The 24,228-nt window shown below is 51.0% G+C and overlaps 1 protein-coding gene across 2 annotated transcripts in view; it reads left to right on the top strand.

The window, feature by feature from the left end:
- ASAP1 (ArfGAP with SH3 domain, ankyrin repeat and PH domain 1) overlaps positions 1–24,228 on the top strand; it is a 335,628-nt gene that overhangs the window by 301,985 nt on the left and 9,415 nt on the right. Inside the window, exons 24-27 of one of the 2 annotated variants that reach the window (XM_068983842.1) lie at positions 1,873–2,101; positions 11,151–11,321; positions 18,775–18,844; positions 21,021–21,079. In XM_068983842.1, coding sequence (XP_068839943.1) covers positions 1,873–2,101; positions 11,151–11,321; positions 18,775–18,844; positions 21,021–21,079 — 529 coding nt within the window. The remainder of the gene's footprint in view (positions 1–1,872; positions 2,102–11,150; positions 11,322–18,774; positions 18,845–21,020; positions 21,080–24,228) is intronic. The other variant, XM_068983843.1, reaches the window with a different exon arrangement.

The raw sequence follows: 24,228 nt of genomic DNA on the forward strand, positions 1-24,228 counted from the left end.
AGCCATCTCATCCTCGGTCGTCCCCTTCTCCTCCTGCCCCCAACCCCTCCCAGCATCAGAGTCTTTTCCAATGAGTCAGCTCTTCGCATGAGGTGGCCAAAGTACTGGAGTTTCAGCTTTAGCATCAACCTTCCTAAGAAATCCCAGGCTGGTCTCCTTCAGAATGGACTGGTTGGATCTCCTTGCAGTCCAAGGGACTCTCAAGAGTCTTTTCCAACACCACAGTTCAAAAGCATCAATTCTTCGGCACTCAGCCTTCTTCACAGTCCAACTCTCACATCCATACATGACCACAGGAAAAACCACAGCCTTGACTAGACGGACCTTATTGGCAAAGTAATGTCTCTGCTTTTGAATATGCTATCTAGGTTGGTCATAACTTTTCTTCCAAGGAGTAAGTGTCTTTTAATTTCATGGCTGCAGTCACCATCTGCAGTGATTTTGGAGCCCCCAAAAATAAAGTCTGACACTGTTTCCACTGTTTCCCCATCTATTTGCCATGAAATGATGGGACCAGATGCCATGATCTTCGTTTTCTGAATGTTGAGCTTTAAGCCAACTTTTTCACTCTCCTCTTTGACTTTCATCAAGAGGCTTTTTAGTTCCTCTTCACTTTCTGCCATAAGGGTGGTATCATCTGCATATCTGAGGTTATTGATATTTCTCCCGGCAGTCTTGATTCCAGCTTATGTTTCTTCCAGTCCAGCGTTTCTCATGATGTACTCTGCATATAAGTTAAATAAACAGGGTGACAATATACAGCCTTGACATACTCCTTTTCCTATTTGAAACCAGTCTGTTGGTCCATGTCCAGTTCTAACTGTTGCTTCCTGACCTACATACAGATTTCTCAAGAGGCAAGGTGGTCTGGTATTCCCATCTCTTTCAGAATTTTCGGTGAGACTTAGCGAATTTATGGTCATTAACAGAAAGGGATGGGGGAAGGGACAGTTAGTGAGTTTGGAATGGACATGCACACGCTGCTATATTTAAAACTGATTACCAACAAGGACCTACTGTAGGGCACAGGGAACTCTGCTCAGTGTTATGTGACAGCCTGGATGGGAGGGAGTTTAAGGGAGAATGGATACATGTATATATGTGAATCCCTCTGCTCTTTTCCCAAAACTATCTCAACATTGTTAATCGAGTATACCCCAATACAAAATTAAAAGTTTCTTCTGAATACTGTGACCCCTCACAGCCATGTTCGTAGGGGGACCCTGGTGAGGACAGGAGAGTCAGACACGAACTCTCTAGATGTTTTGCTTGTGCTGTGTCACGACTCTGAGTTTTCATGTGGCTAACTCCCGATGTGCCGAGCCACAGGAGCCCCACCCCCTCCCAAGCCTGCCCTGCCGACGTCCCCCACCTGCTCCCAAGCCTGCCCTGCCCACGTCCCCCAACCCCTCCCGAGCCTGCCCTGCCCACGTCCCCCCACCCCTCCCGAGCCTGCCCTGCCCACGTCCCCCCACCCCTCCCGAGCCTGCCCTGCCCACGTCCCCCCACCCCTCCCGAGCCTGCCCTGCCCACGTCCCCCCACTCCCTCCCGAGCCTGCCCTGCCCACGTCCCCCCACCCCTCCCGAGCCTGCCCTGCCCACGTCCCCCCACCCCTCCCGAGCCTGCCCTGCCCACGTCCCCCCACCCCTCCCGAGCCTGCCCTGCCCACGTCCCCCCACCCCCTCCCGAGCCTGCCCTGCCCACGTCCCCCCATCCCCTCCCGAGCCTGCCCTGCCCACGTCCCCCCACCCCCTCCCGAGCCTGCCCTGCCCACGTCCCCCCACCCCCTCCCGAGCCTGCCCTGCCCACGTCCCCCGGGCACCCTGATTACTGGCTGACCCCGCCGCCCGCACTGTTGTTTCGCTTGCCAGCCGAGCCCCATCAAGAAGGAGCGCTCCCCCCGACCCCAGAGCTTCTGCCACTCCTCCAGCATCTCCCCCCAGGACAAGCTCTCACTGCCAGGCTTCAGCACGCCAAGGGACAAGCAGCGACTCTCCTACGGCGCCTTCACCAACCAGATCTTCGTCTCCACAAGCACAGACTCACCCACGTCACCGATCGCGGAGGCGCCCCCGCTGCCTCCCAGAAACGCCACGAAAGGTAGGAGCCTTGGGAAGGGCCGCATGACTCCATCCTCAGAGCTGGGAACCCACCCGGCTTTGAGGTCAGAATCGCGGGGTGAGTGTGAGCACCAGGGCTGTGACGTCAATGCGGCTTGAAACAGGGACCCTGCCCTCTGCTGCATTACAGCCGAGAAATAGTGTTACCGGCACACCTTGTGCCTCGTCTTGTGTGAACCTCACAACCTCCCATGAGGTGCGTGCTTTTGTGCCAATTGTACAGACGAGGAAACTGAGCTAGAGTGACTCACCCAAGGTCGTGCAGCCAGTACGTGGTGGAGCTGAGGTTCCATCCAGGGTCACTTGGCTCCAAAACCAGTGCTCTTTCCTGTGTAGTATGGGGTGGGATTTCTGTTCTTCTTTGAGAAGTTTCTTTCCTCGACACTAAAATGTAGTAACAGTGATAGTTAATACTTACGAAGCTCTTGCTTTATGAGTGGCCCTAAACCCAGAACTTCTTTTTCCACACTCACAGAATGAGGTGCAAAGAACAGTTGGTGGCAATAGGCAGACAAGGGTCCATGGTTCAAGGAGGCTGAGTCATTGTTCTGAGGTTCTTGGTGGTTGGGAGCCTTACCCAGGTGCTGTGTGACCCCAACCCACATTCCTGTGCTCTCTGATAAGGAGTGGTTTTTCCGTGAGACACCAACCGGGGCAGGATTTTACCAGAGGAGGGTTATTGTGCCAGGGGTGACAGTCCACAGACTCCCCTCCAATCCATAGAACACCCTGCCCAGAAAGCCCATGTATTCCCACCTACACGGGGACAAGTTGAGAAGCAGAAATGGTCACATTAAGGAGTCACCCTGCCCAGTGCCGGGGAGCTTCCCAGGTGGCTTAGTAGTGAAAGAATCCACCTGCCAGTGCAGGAGACCCAGATTCAATCCCTGGGTCGGGAAGATCCACTGGAGAAGGAAACAGCAACGCACTGCAGTATTCTTGCCTCGGACATCCCGTGGACCGAGGAGCCTGGCAGGCCTACAGTCCATGGAGTCACAAGGAGTTGGACGCGACTAAGCACTGCCCAGGGGAAATCCGAGAGGTGCGCAGAGCTGGAGCTTCAGGTCTGGCCTCAGCCAGTAAATCCAAGTGCAGGATCCTCGCTGTGTGCTCGGCTTGTGCTCACGCAGGTTCGGGGGCTCCCCGGGCACAATGGCATGCCTGTTGGAGTCACACTGGGGCTATTTTCTGGGGAATGTGAGCTTTATTCAAAACAGTGTTTTTTCAGAGCTTATTCTCCATTGAAATAGTGTTATAAATGGGAGCAGTGTTCTTAGACCCCAAATGGCCTCCGAGATTATAAAATAGCGGAGGAAGTTAAAATAAGACTTGGGCACAAACGGTGCCCATCAGAGATAACCCGTGACCAGAGCAGCAACAGCACGTGGAAGCCAGAGGCTTCTTCACCCGCCGGCGCAGTTCTTGCCACCCCACGCGTTACGCTGGAACGCACCTTTTACATCACTAGCAGGTCAGGGTGCGCGTGTTCTGTAAGAAGGCTGTATTGCCGCTCACCTCTGCGTGACGGTGTTTCCCATCAGGGTAGCAGTCTGCTCAGAGCAGCATTCCTCTCTTCATCCTAAAGAGGACCTAATTGTGCTTACAAAAGAAAAAGTGATGATAGCCTCTCAGATCCTCCAGGTCACTGAGAATCTTGGAGAGGTCTACAGGAGGAAATGACACCAGAGTCCTAGGAGCCAGGAGCCCCCCCTCATCTCCCTGTACCCCTTTCTGTAATTTTATCTCAAGGGGATGCAGAAATCCATAAAATACACTGACTGAACGCCGGAGTATGTATCTGTTGCTGCCTTGAATAAATTTCTCATTAGCTCTTTACCAAAGGCCCGGAAGACAAAGACCAGACTTACTTAGTGATCCAGCTCCTGAAACAAGTGCTGAGAGACAGCCACAGCAGCCGTGGTCAGCTGAGGATAGACCACCCCCCTGCCCCCCGAAAATCCCATATTTGAACGTAGACCTCCCTCCCTGCTAAAATCAGGAGTGTTCTTCCAGGCCGTTCACAGCAGGACATCAGATTCCGAGCTGATGAGAGACAAGCCCGGCCCACCCGTGACTTGTAGAAGGGATTTGAAACAGGAGATGCTTCCTGCGGTCAGCTTGGCTCACGTGCCCTTACGCGTGGGAAGGAAAGCAATTGTGTTTGCGTGGCGTTCTCAGGTGCTAACCCTGTCCCGCCCTGTTCCTTCTGACATTCAGCTCACCTTGCCGAGTTTCAGACTCTTCATCTGAAAAATCAGGATTGGGCTTCTGGCAGGTCCTTGCTTAGAGCGTGAAGTCAGATCTGCAAAGTGACTGGCACGGCGTGAGCATTCAATACGTAGCATGGCAGCCTGTTTGGTCCTGCTGCAGGTGTTCGGTTCTGCGAGTGTCCTGGGTCCTGGGAAGGTAGCAAAGGGTGGAGCTCAGGCTCCAGTGGACTAGAGAGGGGGGAGCTGGCCATCGGGGGCAGCTGCGGGTGCCACTGCAGGTATGAAGAAAGGGTGAAAGAAGTCTCCCTTCCACTCTCCCCTCCGCTCCTGCAGGGATGCTGTGAGTGAGCCGTCCCTGCATCCCCGGCACAGGTGTGCTCCATCAGCACTTGTTGTATGAATAAACAACAGCAGAATCAATGAGAGTGTGTGACCAGAGCAAGGAGGGGATACTCAGAAAACTAACCCAGATGTCCTGGAGGCATAATAGTTGACCTGCTGAATGTGATAGATAGTTGCCCTGCAGAATGTTTATGCCCACACTCGGTTGTGTAAGCCTTTTATATACCATTTCTCTGACTCTCTTTTGAGGTCTGTGGCAACAGAGAGGGGTGGCCAGGGAGCAGACCCCGCCCCGGGGTCTGAAGGTGGCCAGCCACCCTCAGAGTGTGAATCAGGGAGCCTAGGAGATGTTTTCTCCGAGAGGGACATGATTCATACGCAGATGACTCTTAAGTTTCCTGGGATTTTTTTTTTTTTAATCTCATAGGAAGATAGCAACTTGAACGGCTTGATTTTAATACTTCCCAGGGACCATTGTCGTTCATTCCAGTTGAATTTTCTAGGTTTGGGTTGGGGGTGGGCATTGTGGGATGGGAGATTTGGGGGCCTGTTTTTTTTCAGTCTCTGTCACTCCTCTTTAAAGCATCACGTGTGTCACCTTGCGCTGACCAAGAACACCGCTGTCATTTCCCCCCTTGGCCGTGATCACTGGCTCAGGCTGGCCAGCCCAGCCGCCTGACTTCAGGGCATGGAAGGGAAGTCCTTGCTCTGTGTCTTGCATAGAAGTATGTATGAGTAAGCATTAAGGAGCCAACCCTGAGCCCCTTGAGTTTGGCTCTTTTCTCTTAATATTCCCAGAAGGATACTGAAGGACACATGAACAGCTCTCATGTGTTCTGTGACCGCCGTGTTGGGACCCCGCCGGCTCCATGGCTGACCCACCATGGTTTCTCCACACGCTCCCTCCACCACACTGTGCCTCTGTTTCCCCTTCTGAGCAAGGAGGTGTTTGTAGCTTCTTCCTTGTACACACACAGTTCTTCTTTAAATAAAGTTACTACATCTTTACCTATGTTTTAAGTGATGTAGTCTCTCCTCTCTCTCAGGCTCTGTACTTTAAACCATTCAGTTCAGTTGCTCAGTCGTGTCTAACTCTTTGCGACCCCATGAACTGCAGCACACCAGGCCTCCCTGTCCATCACCAACTCCGAGAGTTCACTCGGATTCATGTCCATCGAGTTGGTGATGCCATCCAGCCGTCTCATCCTCTGTCGCCCCCTTCTCCTCCTGCCCCAGTCCCTCCCAGCATCAGAGTCTTTTCCAATGAGTCAGCTCTTCGCATGAGGTGGCCAAAGTACTGGAGTTTCAGCTTTAGTATCATTCCTTCCAAAGAACACCCAGGGCTGATCTCTTTCAGAATGGACTGGTTGGATCTCCTTGCAGTCCAAGGGACTCTCAAGAGTCTTTTCCACAGTTCAAAAGCATCAATTCTTCGGCACTCAGCTTTCTTCACAGTCCAACTCTCACATCCATACATGACCACAGGAAAAACCATAGCCTTGACTAGATGGACCTTAGTCGGCAAAGTAATGTCTCTGCTTTTGAATATGCTATCTAGGTTGGTCATAACTTTTCTTCCAAGGAGTAAGCGTCTTTTAATTTCATGGCTGCAGTCACCATCTGCAGTGATTTTGGAGCCCAAAAAATAAAGTCTGGCACTTAGACAATGCTAAATTTAAAAAGAAGAAAATGCTAAAATTTTCATTCGTGTTGTCCAGAGTTGTCTGCATGACTGTCCTTGGCTCCTGTCATTAACACTTAATATGGCATGTTAGAATGTATATATTATACTTCTACAGACAGTTTTCTGCCCCAAACTGACAGGGTAATTTTTAAAGTCAACTTCTGGGTTTTTCTCTAAATTGAAATTTCAGAGGTGTACCTTTGGTCTCCCAGCATGGCAGGCCTCTGGGTCCTCTGTTTTATTAAGAACCAAAGGTACAAGGGCTTCACTGATAGCTCAGTTGGTAAAGAATCTGCCTGTCATGCAGGAGAACCTCAGTTTTATTCCTGGGTCGGGAAGATCCCCTGGAGAAAGGATAGGCTACCCATTCCAGTATCCTTGGGCTTCCCTTGTGGCTCAGCTGGTAAAGAATCCACCTGCAATGCAGGAGACCTGGGTTCTATCCCTGGGTTGGGAAGATCCCCCAGAGAAAGGGCTACCCACTCCAGTATTCTGGCCTAGAGAATTCCATGGACTGTATAGTCCGTGGGGTCACAAAGAGTTGGACACAACTGAGCGACTTTCACGTTCTTTTCAAAGATACAAGGACACTGAAGAAGGATCCTCCCATCTTACACCATGAATTATGTCCATAGGCTGTGCCCAGAACGTGCCGGGTGTTGAGAGAGAGGACAGTATGACCCTTGCCCTGAGGACGTGTCCAGCCTGGGAAGGCGGAGACAGTGTGGGTCTGATGCTGGGTGGAGAGTGCGTGTGCAGAAATATTCATAGCTGCAGTTGCTCCAGGGCAAAGGAGGGTTAGAGCAGGCTTCTGGATAAGGTTACACTGGACCTGACCCTTGACAGATACTGAGGTGGAGGGACCATGGCTTTTGAGATGTACAGCATCTCAGAATGTGTACAGCATCATCAGGCTCGTGAGCTTCCCAAGCCTTGGCCACGTGTCGGACTCTGTGAGGGGCCTCCACGATCTGATGACCGGGAGATGCTTTCAGCAGCACAGCCCAAGGGATGTCCAGTGGGGCCGCTTGAGTTGAAGGCACGGGAGGAGTGTCCAACAGATGAGTGACCCAAGAGGCTGTTGGCAGTGCAGGACCTCAGCCCAGCCACGCGAACCCCCAATAAGAGCTGAAGTACACCCTGCCTCCTCGTAGAAAGCCTTTCTAATAATGCAGCCTCAACGTTATTTATAGCAACTTTGTAAGCCTAGACCGGTATTTTTAAGAAAAGTGTTGGTGGATAATTTGACATAATAGCCGATATTAGTGGGCACTGTGGTTTAGGGTGTTTTCTGCCTATTCCCACAGGCCCTGGCAGAGTTCAGGGGAGGGACTTGGCTGTCCAAGTCCCTCCCCTCCCCGCCTGTTAATTGTGCCTCCCTTTTAAGTATGTTTGATGCTGTGTCTACTCTTTCCTCTTCTCTTTTGTTTTAGCTTTCTTTCTTTTTTAATATATATTTCATTTATTTATTTGGCTGAACTGGGTCTTAGTTGTGGCATGTGGGATCTAGTTCCCTGACCAGGGATCGAACCCAGGCCTCCTGCATTGGGAGTGTGGAGTCTTAGCCACTAGACCACCAGGGGAAGTCCCTGTTTTAGCTTTCTTTACCCAGCAAGAATTGCTTCTTTCCTGACTGAGCCAGTCCTCAGGTTTATTTCACTTGAAACATCATTTTCAGTGCCTATAGACGAGTTACTCATTTTGGAAATCTTTTGAGCTCTTTACAACTTAAAAAAATTTTGTCTGCTTCCCTGGGGTCTGATACAATGTTTTTCACCCTTTTTTAACTCAAGACCTACCAGTCAGGAGATTCAGTGGAACCTTCTTTTCTGTGGCTTCTGTTCCAGAACGGTAGGTGGGTCTGGGTGTGTGTAAAATTTTCTATGAAGGTAGATTACTGTACTGAATGTTTCTCTTTGAACTTCTCTCACTAGGTTCCCTCTCTGCCTGGTTTCTGCTCTGTCTCCCTAAGGGAGACATTCTATCTCCCTTAAGGATCACTAGCCTTAAAACAAGAGTAGCAGTTTACTCATCCATTTATTCAACACTGCATTGTTAAATTCAGCTTACCAGGCCAAAGAAAAGCCTGACCTCGATAGAACCTGCAGCGTGGTGGGGAGGGAGGCCGTGACAAGTAAGCAGAAAAGGAATAATTAGAGACTGTGGCAGCTGACGTGAAGAAAGTAAGGCAAGGCTGTGTTGACGTGATGAAGGGAACACGAACCCCTACATTTTTAACATGATGATTCAGAAAGCTTGATTTTGCTTGGTTTGTGGTTGGTTGCAGGACTGCTCTGGTTTGCTCTCTCCTAAAATCACGTACACAGACTGCTCTGCCCAGAGACATGGTCCCATTGGCCATCTGCGTTTCCAGGCAGGATTTGGAGTTTCCAGGCCGGATTTGGAACCCATTGAATGGCCTTTCCGATGCAGTACATCGAGAAGTCCCTAGGTGGCGCTAAAGACGAACCTGCCAGAGAATCTCACCATTGTCTATTATCTATATTTCCAAGAGGAAAGTTACACTTCCTAGTACTGAGCTTTGTTGTTGCCGTTTGCATCAACGTGTGCGGAGCCCAGAAAATGCTGGCCTTGCTTTTAGGACAGGGTGAGCCCTCGCCAGCCCCAGAGACCTGCATCTTGGTCCAGCCCAGCTCCTCTTGGCTACCTAACCTTTATCACATCATTCCCAGCTCCACTTTCCTGGCTGCAAAATGGGGCCAGTAATACCTGACCCCAAGCTTCCCAGGTGGTTCAGTGGTAAAGAATCCACCTGTCAGTGCAGGAAACGCAAGTTCAATCCCGGGATTGGGAAGATCCCCTGGAGAAGGAAATGGCAACACGCTCCAGTATTCTCGCCTGGAGAGTCCCATGGACAGAGGAGCCTGGTGGGCTACAGTCCATGGGGTCACAAAAGAGTCAGATACAACTTAGCAACAAGAACAATACCTGACCCACATGCCTCACAGAGTTGTTACGAAAATTGAGGGGGACACCATGTAGGAACATATTTCAAAAACTAAGAAGCCCTCTGCAAACGCAAGGCTAAAGTAACAATGCCTTTATTGTTGCAGAAATCAAATCGTTTCTGAAACGGCAGTGACTGGTGTCATAATTAGGCATTGCTCTGGGGTAACAGGCTTCCGTCACATATCTGTCAGTAGGACTGAGAATAAATGCTACGGCCAGGGCCGGGTCATCCTAAAGCAAATGACTGTTTTCCTGAGCTGAGCAGTATTTACTTCAAGACAAGACTATCTCTGAGAAGCAGAGGTTTAAGTCTGTGTTGGTACTGACCATAACTGATCACGGGATACAGCAGAGCTTGTTTTCCAAGGAAGGAGGCCAGCAGTAATTAAGCTTCTCTTTTAATACACGGAATGTAGAAGGCTCTTTTGGAGCCTTTCTGGGGCACCAGGTACCCACCCTCCTGCCTTAAACATTTGGGGTAGCAGTGTCCCTAGCTTTTTTCATTTCTTCCTTTTCTTCTTCTTTCAATGTTTGTGGAAACCGTTGTCTAGTTAAATCATATATCTGGTAATAATCACGAAGAGAGGTTTGTCAAGGTGCCCAGTGTCACCCAGGTCCCCAGGCACACACCAGCCACTTCAGTGTCACTTGAAATAAATTTAACAGCATATATACTTAAAACTCCCTTTTTTTTTTCTGAAAACATTAGAAATGGTAGTAATGGTGTGTGTGTGTGTGTGTCTGTGTGTAATACTAGGATCATTATTGCTATCCTGTCATTACCTCTAGAGAAAACAGAATCTTACTTACTGGCTCAAGAGGGAGGGGATATATGTATACATATAGGTGATTCACGTTGTACAGCAGAAACTAACACAACAGTGTGAAACAATTATACTCCAATTTAAAAAATAAAATTAGGGTGTTTAAAAAAATTTAAAAACCTTTAGAAATCAGTGAAGCTTATATCATTTACTCAAGCTTCCAGTATAATAGATGGTTTATGATTTCTGGGGTTTCCCTGGTGGCTCAGATGATAATGAATCTGCCTGCAATGAAGGAGACCTGGCTTCAATTCCTGGGACAGGAAGATCCCCTGGAGAAAGAAATGGCAACCCACTCCAGTATTCTTGCCTAGAGAATCCCATGGACAGAGGAGCCTTGGTGGGCTACAGTCCACAGGGTCGCAGAGGACACAGCTGAGCGAATAACACTTCCACCTTTGTGATTTCTAGAACAGGTCAGAGTTGGAGGGGAAAAAAATGTTTTTGGATTTCCCTTCTTTCTGAGTAACCCTTTACATTAGAGCCTTCATTATTTATAAAAGTCATCAGAAAAGAGAAAAAAAAAAAAAAACCTTCTGGCAAAGTTTGCTGACTAGAAGAAAAAGTTGCAGTGGAGAGGAAACCCTGGTCTGAGGCCCTTGGCGGTTGCGTCTGTTCTTTGCTCTCCTCTCCGTTGAAGTTGCTGGCAGTGCGGGGTATCTTCTTCCTCAGCAGGTTTCGCAGTGGTTCCAGTGAGCTTACTGGTGTGAAATGTGTGTTTTTCCCATTGCACCCAAATGAAGGTATAAACCCAGTAGTATTCTGTGTTGACTGACATTTTGTTTCTTAACAGCACGCGTTCTCCTTTTTAATTTTTTTTTACCAGCAATTTTTTAAAACCCTTTTTGTGGGTTACTGGGTGGATGGACTGGGCCGTCCCCAGCCTCCTGCTTCCGTCTCCGTGTCATACCCCGTTATGTGCTCGGGAGTAACCGCATATGGGCTGCTCTGTCTGCGAGACCGGAATTAACCTTCCTGCCCCGTTCGATTCCTTTCCAGGTCCGCCTGGCCCACCTTCAACACTCCCTCTAAGCACCCAGACCTCTAGTGGCAGCTCCACCCTGTCCAAGAAGCGGCCTCCTCCCCCACCACCCGGACACAAGAGAACCCTGTCCGACCCTCCCAGCCCACTACCTCACGGGCCCCCAAACAAAGGCGCAGTTCCTTGGGGTAAGTCATCCTCAAGTCAGGGCCCACGCTGCCCAGGGTCGGGCCGCGCATGGGGCTCGGGGGGCAGTGGGCACTTACCACGCTGAGCAGCCGGAGGAGACCGCAGCCATGCTGGGCCAGGGCTTAGACACGTATGATCGTGCAGCCTCTGACGGCCAGGAAACGTTTGGGACAATATTTCTATCACCACTTAGAAAGCTTAGTAATGATAAGGTGCTGAGCATTTCTTGTGCACCAGACACCCACCAGGGCCTCTGTGATCAGGTTGTGGCTCTCCCAGCTCCCTTTCCCCCGCTCTCAGCCTCACTGATCTGCTTTCACTGCTGGGTCCTCCAGGCTCTTTGCCTCCTGGGGCCGCCTCCTCCCTGCAGCTCTGTTGTGGGCTTGAAAGCCTGGCTCCCTTTCGTCTGTCTGTTCTCTCTAAGGGAGCCCCCATCCCCCTGTTGCCCTCCAGGCCCCGGATCTCCGCTGACACAAGAGTGTTTTATTTGTGTTTGGTGTTTTGGTCTCCATAAAAGCAGGGCCCTTGTGTGTCTTGTTCTCTTCTGTGTTCACGGAGCCTAGAATCGAGCCAGGATGCAGTAGGTGCTCAATAATCGCTGGAGAAGAAAGAAACCCACACAGAGTCAGTCAGTAGTTTACCATTTCTGTGACAGCTGATGGTGGATAGCACACTTCCATCCACGAGGAGCGCCGTTTCCAGCTCCATCTGCCTTTTTAGTTTGCCAGCCTGCCACCAACTTCAGTCGAGAGCCAGGGGTCCCCTGGGGCCCTGGCTCTGCTGGTTTACAGGTCCCACCTTCCCCTTCTAGCATGCCGCCCTGTGGCTTGTTTGTTTGTTTGCCATTGCAGCTGATAGGGAACTCAGCTGAATGCTTTTAAAGGCATTGGTGATTTGGTAGTTAGTCTCCAAGCTGTGTTCGACTCTTTATGACCCCATGGGCTGTAGCCCAACAGGCTCCTCTGTCCGTGGAATTTTCCAGGCAAGAATAGTGGAGTGGGTTGCCGTTTCCTCCTCAGAGGATCTTCCCGACCCAGGGATCAAACCCAGGTCTCCCACATTGCAGGCGGTCTCCTTACCGACTGAACCCCCAGGAAAGGCCGTCGTTAAAGGCATTAGGTGTTCCGAACTTGGGGAGCTTTGGGGAACGGCCATGCTGCCGTCTGCACACTGGCACATGCATGAGCCGCACGTGGCTCGGAGCGCCGCATCGCAGGTGGGCTGTCCTGTCTGTGCTCAGCCTTCCACTCTGCTCTCTTCATGCCTGGGGTTCGGGCCTCTGCACATGCGTGCTCCAGGAGGGAGATGAGTAGGAAAGCGTGTGCAGTGTGTTCTTCACCTCCAGGCTGCCCTGTGAGCAAATACTGTGGAAATGCTGGACCGAGGCGTCCAGCTGCACAGGGAGGCTTTTCGGGGACTTCACAGCAGGTGTTGAGTAATCAGTTCTCAGTGAGACGAGCCAGAGGAGCCTTGGAGGGCACAGCCCAGGCACCCATCAGCTCCACACAGGTCCCTGAGGCTGCCCGAGACCCCACCCAAGGCCTTTGGGAGTCCCCAGGGTTCGTTCAAAAGGACTTCGCCCAGACAGTGTCGCACTGACGGTCACGAGTCTCCTGCAGGTGTTCCTACCACGAATCTCCGATTCCCTCCTTGCGACCCATCAAGCTTTGATCCTGCTGTTCATTCAGGTTTTCTTTGATTTCTCCGTGAAGTTTATCATGCCTTACTCCACTGGTCTGTACCTTTCTGTTTTCTGGCTGAAGAATCATCTCTTTCTTAGGTTCCTTCCACCTGACTGAGCAGCGGGACTCACAGCTGCCGTTCATCTTGTTTGGTTTTGGTTTTGGTGGTTTTATTGGGGACGAGGGGCATTTTTCACTAGGAAGCAAAGCTCCCCCTCTGTGAGACAGAGTCAGTGTCCTGGACGGTCAGCGGGAGCCTTCGAGCTTTGAAAACTTAGGGCCGCGAGCAGTCGTCTGCCCTCCCCACCCACCACCACCAGCCAGAGCCACTCACCTACCACCCGCCTCCAGGCACAAAGGCAGAACCTGTCCATGCAAAAGTGGCGACTGTCCACGTCGCAGACGACCCCAGGCGGTCATTCTGTGACTGTCAGCTCTCTGAGGTGGTGGGTGTGCACGTAGGGAAGACCTTCTTGCAGACCCATATAGACGCAGGTCAGTGACAGGCCTCTCACCAGGCACGCTGAAGCGACTTTTAGCTCTAGCCCACCACGTGCTTTATGTTGTCGTCCCCACAGGTTTTATCTCTACCTGTCTCCCGCTGACACCATGGTCCAGAAGCTGAAGGCAGAGGCCAGACTCTTGTTAATAAAGCACATGGGGTGCCAGATTCCCAGGGCGCGTTCACAGTGCCTGCAGTCTCCCTCCAGGAACCCGTCTTTCCAGTGCTCTTTGTGGCTGTCGTAGTTCAGTTGTGTCTGACTCGGTGACCCCAGGGACTGCAGCACGCCAGGCTTCCCTGTCCTTCACTGTCTCCCAGAGTTCACTCACACTCTTGTCCATTGAGTCGGTGATGCCATCCCAGCCATCTCACAGTTGGAAAGCATCAATTTCCAGTGCACTTACATTCCCCTAAAGGCCCCTTCTCCTCCCAGCCCCCGAGGGTGAGGGCTTCTGGACTCTCCGAGATCTGGACAGGGCTGGGGGAGGTGGGTGTGAGGAGCGGGCAGCACAGCCCCTGAGCCCTCGCCAGGCCCCACCTGCCCACCCTCGGCCCCTCTGGCATAGGGGTTATTACAGAGCGGTTCTATTTGCTGCTCTGCCTTTCTTAGCACCGTATGAGCGCTTTATGCAGGCACGAGCTTTTTCTGTCTCTGGAGCTCCAGTGTGGACCTGTGTCACACTGCCTGTGTTCTAATCCGTCTCTACCACCTGTAGCCCTGTGGCTTTCAGCAGTTATATTTGGTTCATTTCCTACCTCAGTTTCTCCAGCTGTAAAACAGGGCTAGTTAATAGCCCTCATTGGATTCTTTGCCACAGTTTCACAGAGTAGGACATGGGGAGCTTGACTGTAAGGACACTGAGATTCAGAAAGGTTCAGTGCACGGCCCAGGTCCTCTCGGCTGGTATGAGGGGATCCCCTGTGGCTGGAAGAGCCCGTACCCCTCGCCCCCTCGGTGCTCTGCTGAGTTCTGCTCGTAACGGCTCGCTGATCCCTGTGGCCATTCTCCTGTCTCAGCAGTTGTTCCTTTACCTGTGAATGAGTTAGGGAGAAGGTACCCTAGCAGGTGGACACCTTCCACCAGGCTGTGCCACCCCGTCCCTACAGCATGGTGCCCTGATCTTTGGGGAGGTCGCCCCAGGCTTTCTCCCCATTAGATCCACAGCATCCACAGCACCCAGATAGCCCAGACGTCACGTGACTACCGTCCCACCACAGTGATGAGTTCAGCCATCACCAGGGAGATGGTGAAGGCAGGATTTTGATCAGAAGACAGCCAGGCCTGTGGGCGAATTGGGTTTTTGCAGGGACTGTTGCTTTTTAAGGTGGCTTGTTGTTAAACCTCACCTTTGGAGATAAAATAAGTTGCTTATAACCTACTCTCTAAGAGACCAACACATTTTAACACACAAATTAGTAAGGAAATGAGGACAAAGGGAAAATAAAGGTAGCAAAGTAAAATGAAGTCCAGGAGTGTGGTGTCTTCACTAAAAGCATAGCATAGGGTCACATGCAGTGGCTGGAAATAGACCAAGGATTTGACACTGAGGTTCTTACAGGCAAGAGCACAGAAGACAGTGCAGCCGGTTATCCACTTGGTGGTGGCCATAGTATTAAACCTCATCTCAAACTTGAGATCCTTGTAATTGCTACCCACGATCAGCCTCCGCTGGGACCGCTATCCAGTACTCACAGAAGTGTTTACAGGGCCACAACCTGGGGAACTGTAACATGAACTGAGTGAACTTTTCAGAAGCCCAAGTTCTGATCCGTGTTCCACCGGTTCTTGCCTAAGTGACCTCTGGGAATTACTTTAATTAATTCCTTGTCTTTGGCTTCTGGGACTTAAAATATTCTATACACTTCCTTTTTTTCCCTACTTTCTGGGCCCCCATCCTCCCCAAGCTTCCTTTTTTTTTTTTTTTCTTTTTAATGGAGAATAGATGATGGATAGATAATGAATGAAAAGCTATTCCAAAAATTGATTCACTTCTCCTGTTTCAAGGCCAGAACTTCCAGGTGATAGAGTCAGTATTTGAAATGTCTGATCTGAGGTGCCCACATCTACTTATTGGAGGTCGCATTGACTTGTACAAGAGCCTTTGGGTAGATACTTTCTGATTCTTTCTTTTTCTTGGATTTCCCGATATAGTCTCAAGTCAGCTGCCCCTGCCCCCCAACCCCGTTTTACATGCAGTTCTATAAATAATAGTGGCTACTGCCATGTATAGATTATTTGCTAGGTATCTGGTCTTGTACATTTGTTCATACATTATTGTATTAAGTCATCATTTGTTGTTCATTCGCTCAGTTGTGTCCGACTCCTTGTGACGCCGTAAATAGCAGCATACCAGGCTTCCCTGTCCTTCACTATCTCCTAGAGTTTGCTTAAACTCATGTCCATTGAGTCAGTGACGCCATCCAACCATCTCTTCCTCTGTTGCCCTCTTCGCCTCCTGCCTTCAGTCTTTCCCAGTCTTTTCCAATGAGTCGGCTCTTTGCATCAGGTGGCCAAAGTATTGGAGCTTCAGCATCAGTCCTTCCAATGAATATTCAGGATTGATTTCCTTTAGGATTTATTGGAGAGTCCCTTGGACAGCAAGGAGATCAAACCAGTCAATCCTAATTAAGTCATAACAACTGTCCTATAAAATAGGGACTGTCATTGTCCTGGGTTAGTTGATTCGATCGAAGCACAGAGGTCTAGTGACTTGCCTAAGATCACAGGTCCAGTAACTTCAGAGCTGGGATCTGAACCAATTTCTGACTCCAAGGCTCATACGACTGTCCACTCTTCCAGAAGACTGCTGGAGCCCATGTGCCAGGCCCTGCTAGGCAGCGCCTCCTCTCATTCCACACTCTTGGCCCACAGCTGCCGGGCCATACCAAGGGACCTCGAGTCTCGGCCACAGCATTTGTTGTTGTTTGTTTATTTACTTTTGGCTGTGCTGGGTCTTGGTTGCTGTGTGTTGTTGCGGTGAGTGGGGGCTGCTTTCTAGGTGTGGTGTGCAGTCTTCTCGTTGCAGTGGCCTCTCGTCGCAGAGCACAGGCTGTGGGGTGCAAGGGCTTCAGTAGTTGTGGCTCGAAAGCTTAGTTGCCCAGAGGCATGTGGGATCTTCCCGGCCCAGGGATAGAACCCGTTGTCCCCTGCATCAACAGGCAGATTCTGAACCACTGGACCACCAGGGACGTCCCTGGCCACAGCTTCTTAAATTGCCTGTCCCGCGTCTGTCTGCCGCCGTCCCTTCCTGCGCATCTGTGTGTGCAGCACAGCCCTCCCCAGATGGCACAGAGAGAGGAAGAGGACTGAGCTGCTTCCATGCTCGTGCTCCTCCCCCTCCCTCCAACCTTGTTCTCCTGTTTCTGGAAATTGTGCTGAGCCACGTTTCTCTTCCCAGGCATGGCAGGTGGCCTTTGCCTGGCTCTGAGAAAGGCAGAATTCCTGTCTGCCCAACCTCACATGCCTTCCCCAGGCCCACCCTCGCCCCCAAGGAGTGGGAGAAGCCGGACTGGGGGTGGAGAAGTGGCGGCGGCGGCTCTGTGGGCCACGATTTCCTTCAATAGCACCCGGAGGCGGCTCTGGGCAGACAGCAGGCTGGAGAGCAGGGCCACGGAACCAGAAAAGGCAGAGCCCCTGTCAGCGAAGCGCTCACCTGTTGAGGAAATAAATCATCACCATTTTCGCTGCATCACATCAGAGAGCTCGGAACAGCGATCCCCCCTTCTTGTCTCGCCCCCGTGGTCCAGCCCCGTGCACCACACTCCGTGATTTCTCCCCTGAGATGCTCACGCCGTCTAGTGGAGGAGTAACTGTTATCCGTCTTTCATACAGGCAGGAACTGAGACTTGGTAGGAAAAGCAGTGTCATCAGAACTCATGCCCGCTGGGCAGAGGGCACACCTGGACTCCAGAGCCAGGCTCGTCTGGCTCTAGAATCTGCACCCTGACCGTCCTCTGTGATTAACAGTTGTAGGCTCGCCCGGGAGATGAAGGGACAGAGTCCGACTTTTGAGAGACTCTTTTCTAAGGTGGCAGAGGAATTTACCACAAGTGGGAGGGGACAGGTGCTGCAGGGAATGGGGACAGAAGGGCCAAGGTCACAGAGGCGTAAAAACATGTAGCATCTTTGGAAAGTGGCCAGAGGAGAGGGTGAAGTGAGGATGCTGGCCGTTTGAGCTGCAGTGTCGCGCCCCAGCCCCTGACGTGTTGGCTTGTCTGTGAGTCAGCGGAGTGGGTGGCCCCGAGCAGAGCAGGGGCTCCTGCAGCCCTGGTGGTCTCGTGTGCATGCATAATAGGGTGAGAATCACTGGTTTGGGGTGTTTCTACCTGGAGCAGGAATGAGCAGATGCAGCAGCGTATTCCCCTCATCTAGAACTTTCTTTGACATTTTGATTGTTATGACCCATTTAAGTCTGAAAGTGTGAGATGTGAGCACCATGCTGAAAAGAAACACCTGCCTTAAAGGAAGTCTCAGCTCAGAGGATGCCGTGAGAGGCTGCCAAGGAAGACCTTCAGGGTTAAGCTGCAGACTCGTGGAAATAGAGTGATGGTTAGAAGGAGTGTCTCATTAAACTAGATCTGTATTTGAAAGTCTGGCCCTATTCTTCATGCATCAGTGACCTGGTGTTACAGTCCAATCCAGGAGGTTCCGTCTGAGCACTTAATCAGCCTCTCCCTCCTGTAGGTTATGGGGCTGGGGTGGGAGGGGCGAGAGTGGGGGTTCATTGCAGACCCTGGAGGAGGGCTGCCTAGCTTTGCCTCCCGGCTCTGACCCTTACCAGCTGCTTGACCCTGGCCTCTGCTTTACTTCTTTGTTTCTTACGTAAACCGTAAGGCAAATGGTATGTCTGGGCTTCCCCACTGACTCAGCGGGTAAAGAATCCACCTGCAGTGCAGTAGACAAAGGAGATGCGAGTTCAATCCCTGGGAAGATCCCCTGAAGGAGGAAATGGCACCCCACTCCAGTATTCTTGCCAGAAAAATCCCATGGACAGAGGAGCCTGGTGGGCTACAGTCCATGGGGTCGCAAAGAGTCGAACATGACTGAGCGCACCCACATGATAATATGTATCTCACAGATGTAATGACTATGAGGTACCTAACACAGTACCTCACTGGTAGTCAGTGCTGAGTACACAGCAGTTGCTGTTATTAACGTGGCTCTCAGGGCATCTCCAAGGAGTAATGAAACTTGAGTGCGTTTGTGTGTGGGACCTCTTGCAGCCCTGTGACCTGCAGCGTTGGTCCATTTAATCCTGTCTCCCCCAGGTAACGATGTGGGTCCGTCATCGTCCAGTAAGACTGCGAACAAGTTCGAGGGCCTGTCCCAGCAGTCAAGGTGAGCCATCTCCACGCGGACTCCCCCGAGGGGGGCCACTTAGGGTCGCCATGGACAGTTATACAAGTGGACTTCAGGGGCTGTCTGCTCAAGGTGGGGCCCGCCAGCTGATGCTGACCGTGATGGGAACCTGAAAGCCTCCATCACTTTGCATGGCCCCCCTCAGCACACAGTTCTCGGGCCTGGACAGGGTCTGCAGACGGTGTTTCAGGGGATCAGCACCTCCCTGTCCAGATTCCAGGCAGGAACGGACCTCACTTTTCTGAGGATTGCACAGTCTGTGCTGGAATGAGTTCTTATTTTCAATTTTTTAATGAAGTCATTTTGTTTTGTTACTTTCTCTTTTAGCTCCATTCTGCAGACCTGAGAATAAAAAGATAATCCTCAAGGAGATCCAACAGCCTAGAGATTTTCAAACATAAAAATAGGACTCTTTCCAAGCCTCCTGTTTGTAAGATTTCTTTAAGCTAGGCTAACGGAGGGGCATCCCTTTCTGCTCTCCTCTCACCGAAATGAGATGCTTCAGAAGAGTTTCTATGGACAGTGTATACCCGGTCCCAGCACAGAGGGTTTTCCCCAGAGACTCGATCCCAGATGAGGACACAGGGAGCCGCTTCCTGACCCAAAAGCTCAGGCAGGAGGAGTCAGCTGGTGCGTGGGGGTTGCCTTCCAGAGTTTGTCGAGGCTAAAAGCCAAAATCCTCATTTCTTCTAATGCCACCGCCCTGTTTTAGCCTTTATGAGCCCGTGAGGTTTTTACAGGGTCCCACTAACGGTTTTTACAGGGAATCGAGCCCCCACATGTGCACGCACTCTTGCATACATGTGCACGCACTCTTGCATACATGTGCACACGGCACCCCCCACAGCACGCGAAGCAGCCCAGATCCACGCACAGCATCCACCCCAGGTCACCCGTGTGAGATGCTTCCAAGCATCTGGCCTCAGTACCCAGGCTGGGAAAGCATCGAGCTCATGTCTGTGATGGGCAGACATGTGTCCCTGCAAAGATGCTGAGGCCAGGACACGCACCAGACGTGTTCAGGGCAAAACCCTTCTAGTCCAGTGGTGGCTTGATCTCACCAGCCTTAGCTTTGAGTAGCCCAGAAGCCTTAAAATTTCGAGGGAGCCAAGGAGAGAGCCACTGAGACCAGAAGTGGTTTGTGGGCCAGGATGAAAGACACCTGCATTTCATCTTCTTTATTGAGCTCTTTGTTTTCTTTTTGGCTGGTTTGGCTTTTCCTATCCTTTTAAATGCAATTAGGATAGACGAGGGGTGGAGTCGGTTCTTAGGCCAGCAGAGGATAAACGAGGTAATAAAGGGGGCTCTTGGCAGATACGAGTCTGGCACTGGGATGCTGTGCTGTTTGGGTCCTCAGGGCCCCCGGTGTTCCCTGAGCACAGTCACAGCCTCTTATTAAAGGGAAAGAGCGGGTTCCCACCGAGAGTAGTCTCCTGCAGTGCTGGCATTTCAGTGGTGGCAGGGGCATTGGGGAGTCCCTGATACCAGATGACATGGGGCAGCTTCTGTGCCTAGGGCCTGCTTTCCGGGGCTCTTCTCTGCTCATTTACAAATTGTTCAAGAAGAGGAACAACTCAGGGAAAGCCTGGAGGCCTGAGACCCAAGCTGTTTGCTCTGGTGCAAAGAAAAAGTGAGAGCTCTGGAGTCCAATGGAGCTGGGCCTGAATGTCCAGCTCTGCCACTGACCAGCCTTGGAAGCGTCCACAGGTCACTGGAGGTGCACAGGCTCTGGTTTCCTGTGCTGCAGATGGAGGTGATATGCATAACATCATGGGGCCGCATGAGAAGAGCTGCCTCGGAGCAGCACGCTTGGCCCAGGACCTGCAGGGTGCCCCGCGCTTTCATCAGCGCTGTTCCTTCAGGGAAAGGTGTCAAGAAGAGGAGGGATTAGGCTTTTTCACTCAGTGGGTTGGTGGTGGTTTTGTTACTTTCCCTCTTGACTCCATTCTGCAGACTTGGGAATAAAAAGAAAATCCTCAGGGAAATGCAGGCAAGCTTCAAATCTGGGCAACTGGACTATAATCTTTTGTTAGGGAAATGTTGAAAGCAATTTTAGATAGATAATTCTGTGAATTTCTATGATTTCCTTGAATACTATTTCACTATTGATTTTATAGCACTCTGAGATCATAAACGATTCTTATTTATTCATTAGCACCGGTTCTGCAAAGACTGCCCTTGGCCCAAGAGTTCTTCCTAAACTACCTCAGAAAGGTAAGATTTCTCTTTTTCATCCTGTTTGTTCTCTTGACTCTTTCTGACACCAGAGACAGCAGCTCACCAGGCTTCCCTGTCCTTCACTGGATATCTACCAGCGTTTGCTCAAATTCATGTCCATTTAGTTGGTGATGCTGTCTAACCATCTCATCCTCTCTTTCATATTTACATGTAATTATACTGTCACTGTACCCTCCAAGGGGTCGGGGTGTCTGTCTTTTTTGGCCCCTGCTTTATCTCAGATGGCCTTGAGCAGCAGCTGACATGTAAGAGATGTGTAATTAATATTTGTTCAGTGAAGAAAAATATTTATAAGCTCAAGTTTTATAATTAACAAACACCAAACTTTTCCTAAAAAAGCAATGCTTTTTCAGAAGATCCATCATTAGTATCCCCAGATATCATTTCTTCTATTGCAAACAAAGTGAGAGAGACCTCAGAACCAGGACTGGCTCTCCTTCTTACTAGCTGTGAGGCCTGGGCAGGGCACTCAGAAGCTTCACTGAGCCTGAGATTCCTCACCTGTCAGCAGGGCCAGGACACCTACTCCACCAGGTTTTGTGAGGACGAAGTGAGATCATACTTCAGAAAGGCTGGATTTTGCTGATCGGCACCCCCATGTAGTCATTTAACATGTTCCTCTGTCCTCTAATATGTCCTATCAATTGAAAGTTGGATCACGAGACCCGATCAGATGCTGCTAGTTCAGGCTTTGGCAAAACTCCTTCCCAGGCAGCAGTGCGCTCTTCTGTCGAGAGGGACGTGCCATCTGACTGCCTCTCTCTATGTCAAGTTTGCTGCTACCAGTTCTCCAGGCCGAGATCCATTCATGTGTCTCTGTTAAAACCCCTCCACGAGGCCGTCAGCGGTGATCAGCTTGGCCCGTCTGCAGCCTTTGACCCAGCTGGTCTCTGCACTTGACCTGTGGACACCATCCTGTTCTTATGGCACTGACAGTCCCTCCCCGCATGTGCAGGCCCCTCGTGTCCGCAGCCCCCAGAGATTGGCTCGGTTGCAGTCACTTCTCTTCTGAATCTGCCCTCATTCCCTGGGGTACCCACCTCGGCATCTCTGTATCATGTACGTAGTCCAAGTGTCCCTCTGTAATCTAACCTGCCACTGTCCTGTCTCTGCTCAGATGTCAGACAGCTTCTCAACCTAAGATTTTGAAGATCCTTTACACACACACACACACACACACACACACACACACACACACACCCTCCAGCCAAACCTGTTCCTCGCACAGTGTCCCTGTCTGTTATAGGCAGTGTTGTCCAGGTACACACACACAAACACACACGCACGCACACGCGATGTTGTCCAGATACATGCACACACACACAGCACACACACCCCTCCGGCCAAATCTGTTCCTTGCACAGCATCCCTGATTGTAACAGGTTATATTGTCCAGGTACACACAGACACACACACCCCCTCCAGCCAAACCTGTTCCTTGCACAGCATCCCTGACTATTACAGGTGATATTGTCCAGGTCCAGGAGATTGGATCTTAAACCTAGGAGAGAAGCCCAGCTCCTCCCTTCCTCCCATGCCCCTCATCCTCCACACACACTGTTGATTCCCGTGTCTCCACTCTCACCGTGGTCTCCCAGACCATGCTCTCCTGTCTAGACTCTGCAGCCTCCTCTCTGGTCTGCCTGCTTCCACCCCGGCCCTGCAGTCTTTCCCCAGCAGAAGAGCTAGGGTGCTCCGTGTTATATCAGTGGCTGCTGCGCCATCCATCCAGTATGTCCTTGTCTCACTCAGAAAACAAGCAGAGTCTGGGTGTATTTCTGAGCCTCCTCAGCCAGAGGCAGAGGGCGTCTGTGACACTGAGAGGGACCGGGCGCAGCTCCTTCTGCCCGCCTATCCTCCCCAGCACCTGCTGCCACTTCCATGTGGACTATCCTGACCACACCTCACTGTTTTTCCCTCCCAAACATCACTTGTTTTTTAAATTCTTTGAAAGTGTTAGTTGCTCAGTCGTGTCCGACTCTTTGCAACCCCATGGACTGTAGCCCTCCAGACTCCTCTGTCCATGGGATTCTCCAGGCAAGAATACTGGAGTGGGTTGCCATTCCCTTCTCCAGGGGATCTGCCCGACCCAGGGATCGAACCCAGATCTCCTGCTTTGCAGGTGGATTCTTTACCATCTGAGCCACCAGGGAATCCTTTGGGCTTCTTCTAAAGGGCTTAGTGAAAACCTCAGCTGGGGATTGACTGCTGCATGGAGCCATTTGTTTAATGAGTTTTAAAGGGCAAAAGTAGAGAAACTTCAGGGGCCTCTCCAACCTGAACAGAGTCACCGTAGTGTTGGGCTGTGACACAGCCCTTGGTCCCTTACATTCTTCCCTAGCTGTCATCACAGTGAAAGTCCAGCCCTGCATCCTGGGTTTTTCCACTTAGGATTCTGTCATCAAGCGGCTGCCATCCTCTGCTTGACGCCCCCTTTTGTTGGAAACATGAGCTGAGAGCACGCGGACTCTTTCTTCATCTTCCTCCTCCTTCTCAGTTATGTCCTTAGAGCCTATTCTCAGTAACAGAACCGTCACAGCCCAGGGCAGAGTGTTTCAGCACCTGAGCTCTGTGTCATACTGCTGTCCAAAGGGCCAAATCTGTTTGTTTCCAACCAACCTTGCCTGCATGAACCAGCTGCACCATAACTCCCCGGGTCTTTTTCTTATTTTTCAGCTGTGCCATGCAGCATGCGGAATTCTAGTTCCCCAACCAGGGATCAAACCCACATCCCCTGCAGTGGAAGTGTGTATTCTTAACCACTGGCCCACCAAGGAAGTCCCAGGGATGGGGTGGAATTCTCACTCCTTTCTTGTTCTTGATGTCCTCATTCGAGCAGAGTACTCTGTGTCATCCAACTTCGGGGGGAAATTTGCTGGTCTGCCCATCAGTTAAGAATGCAGCTCAGGCACTTCGCTAGTAGTCCAGTGGCTAACACTTCACACTCCTAACGCAGGGGGCCCAAGATCGATCTTTGGTCAGGGAAAATCTCAAATGCCACAACTAAGGTCAAGTGATGAAACTTAAGACCTGGTACAGACAAATAAATAAATTTTAAAAAAAAAATGAAGCTCACAAAGGACTTTGAATTAGAGAGGGGAAAACACAAGATCATCTTGGAAATA

This window comes from Capricornis sumatraensis, chromosome 11 (assembly GCF_032405125.1).
Source record: "Capricornis sumatraensis isolate serow.1 chromosome 11, serow.2, whole genome shotgun sequence".
NCBI classification, from domain to species: Eukaryota; Metazoa; Chordata; class Mammalia; order Artiodactyla; family Bovidae; genus Capricornis; species Capricornis sumatraensis.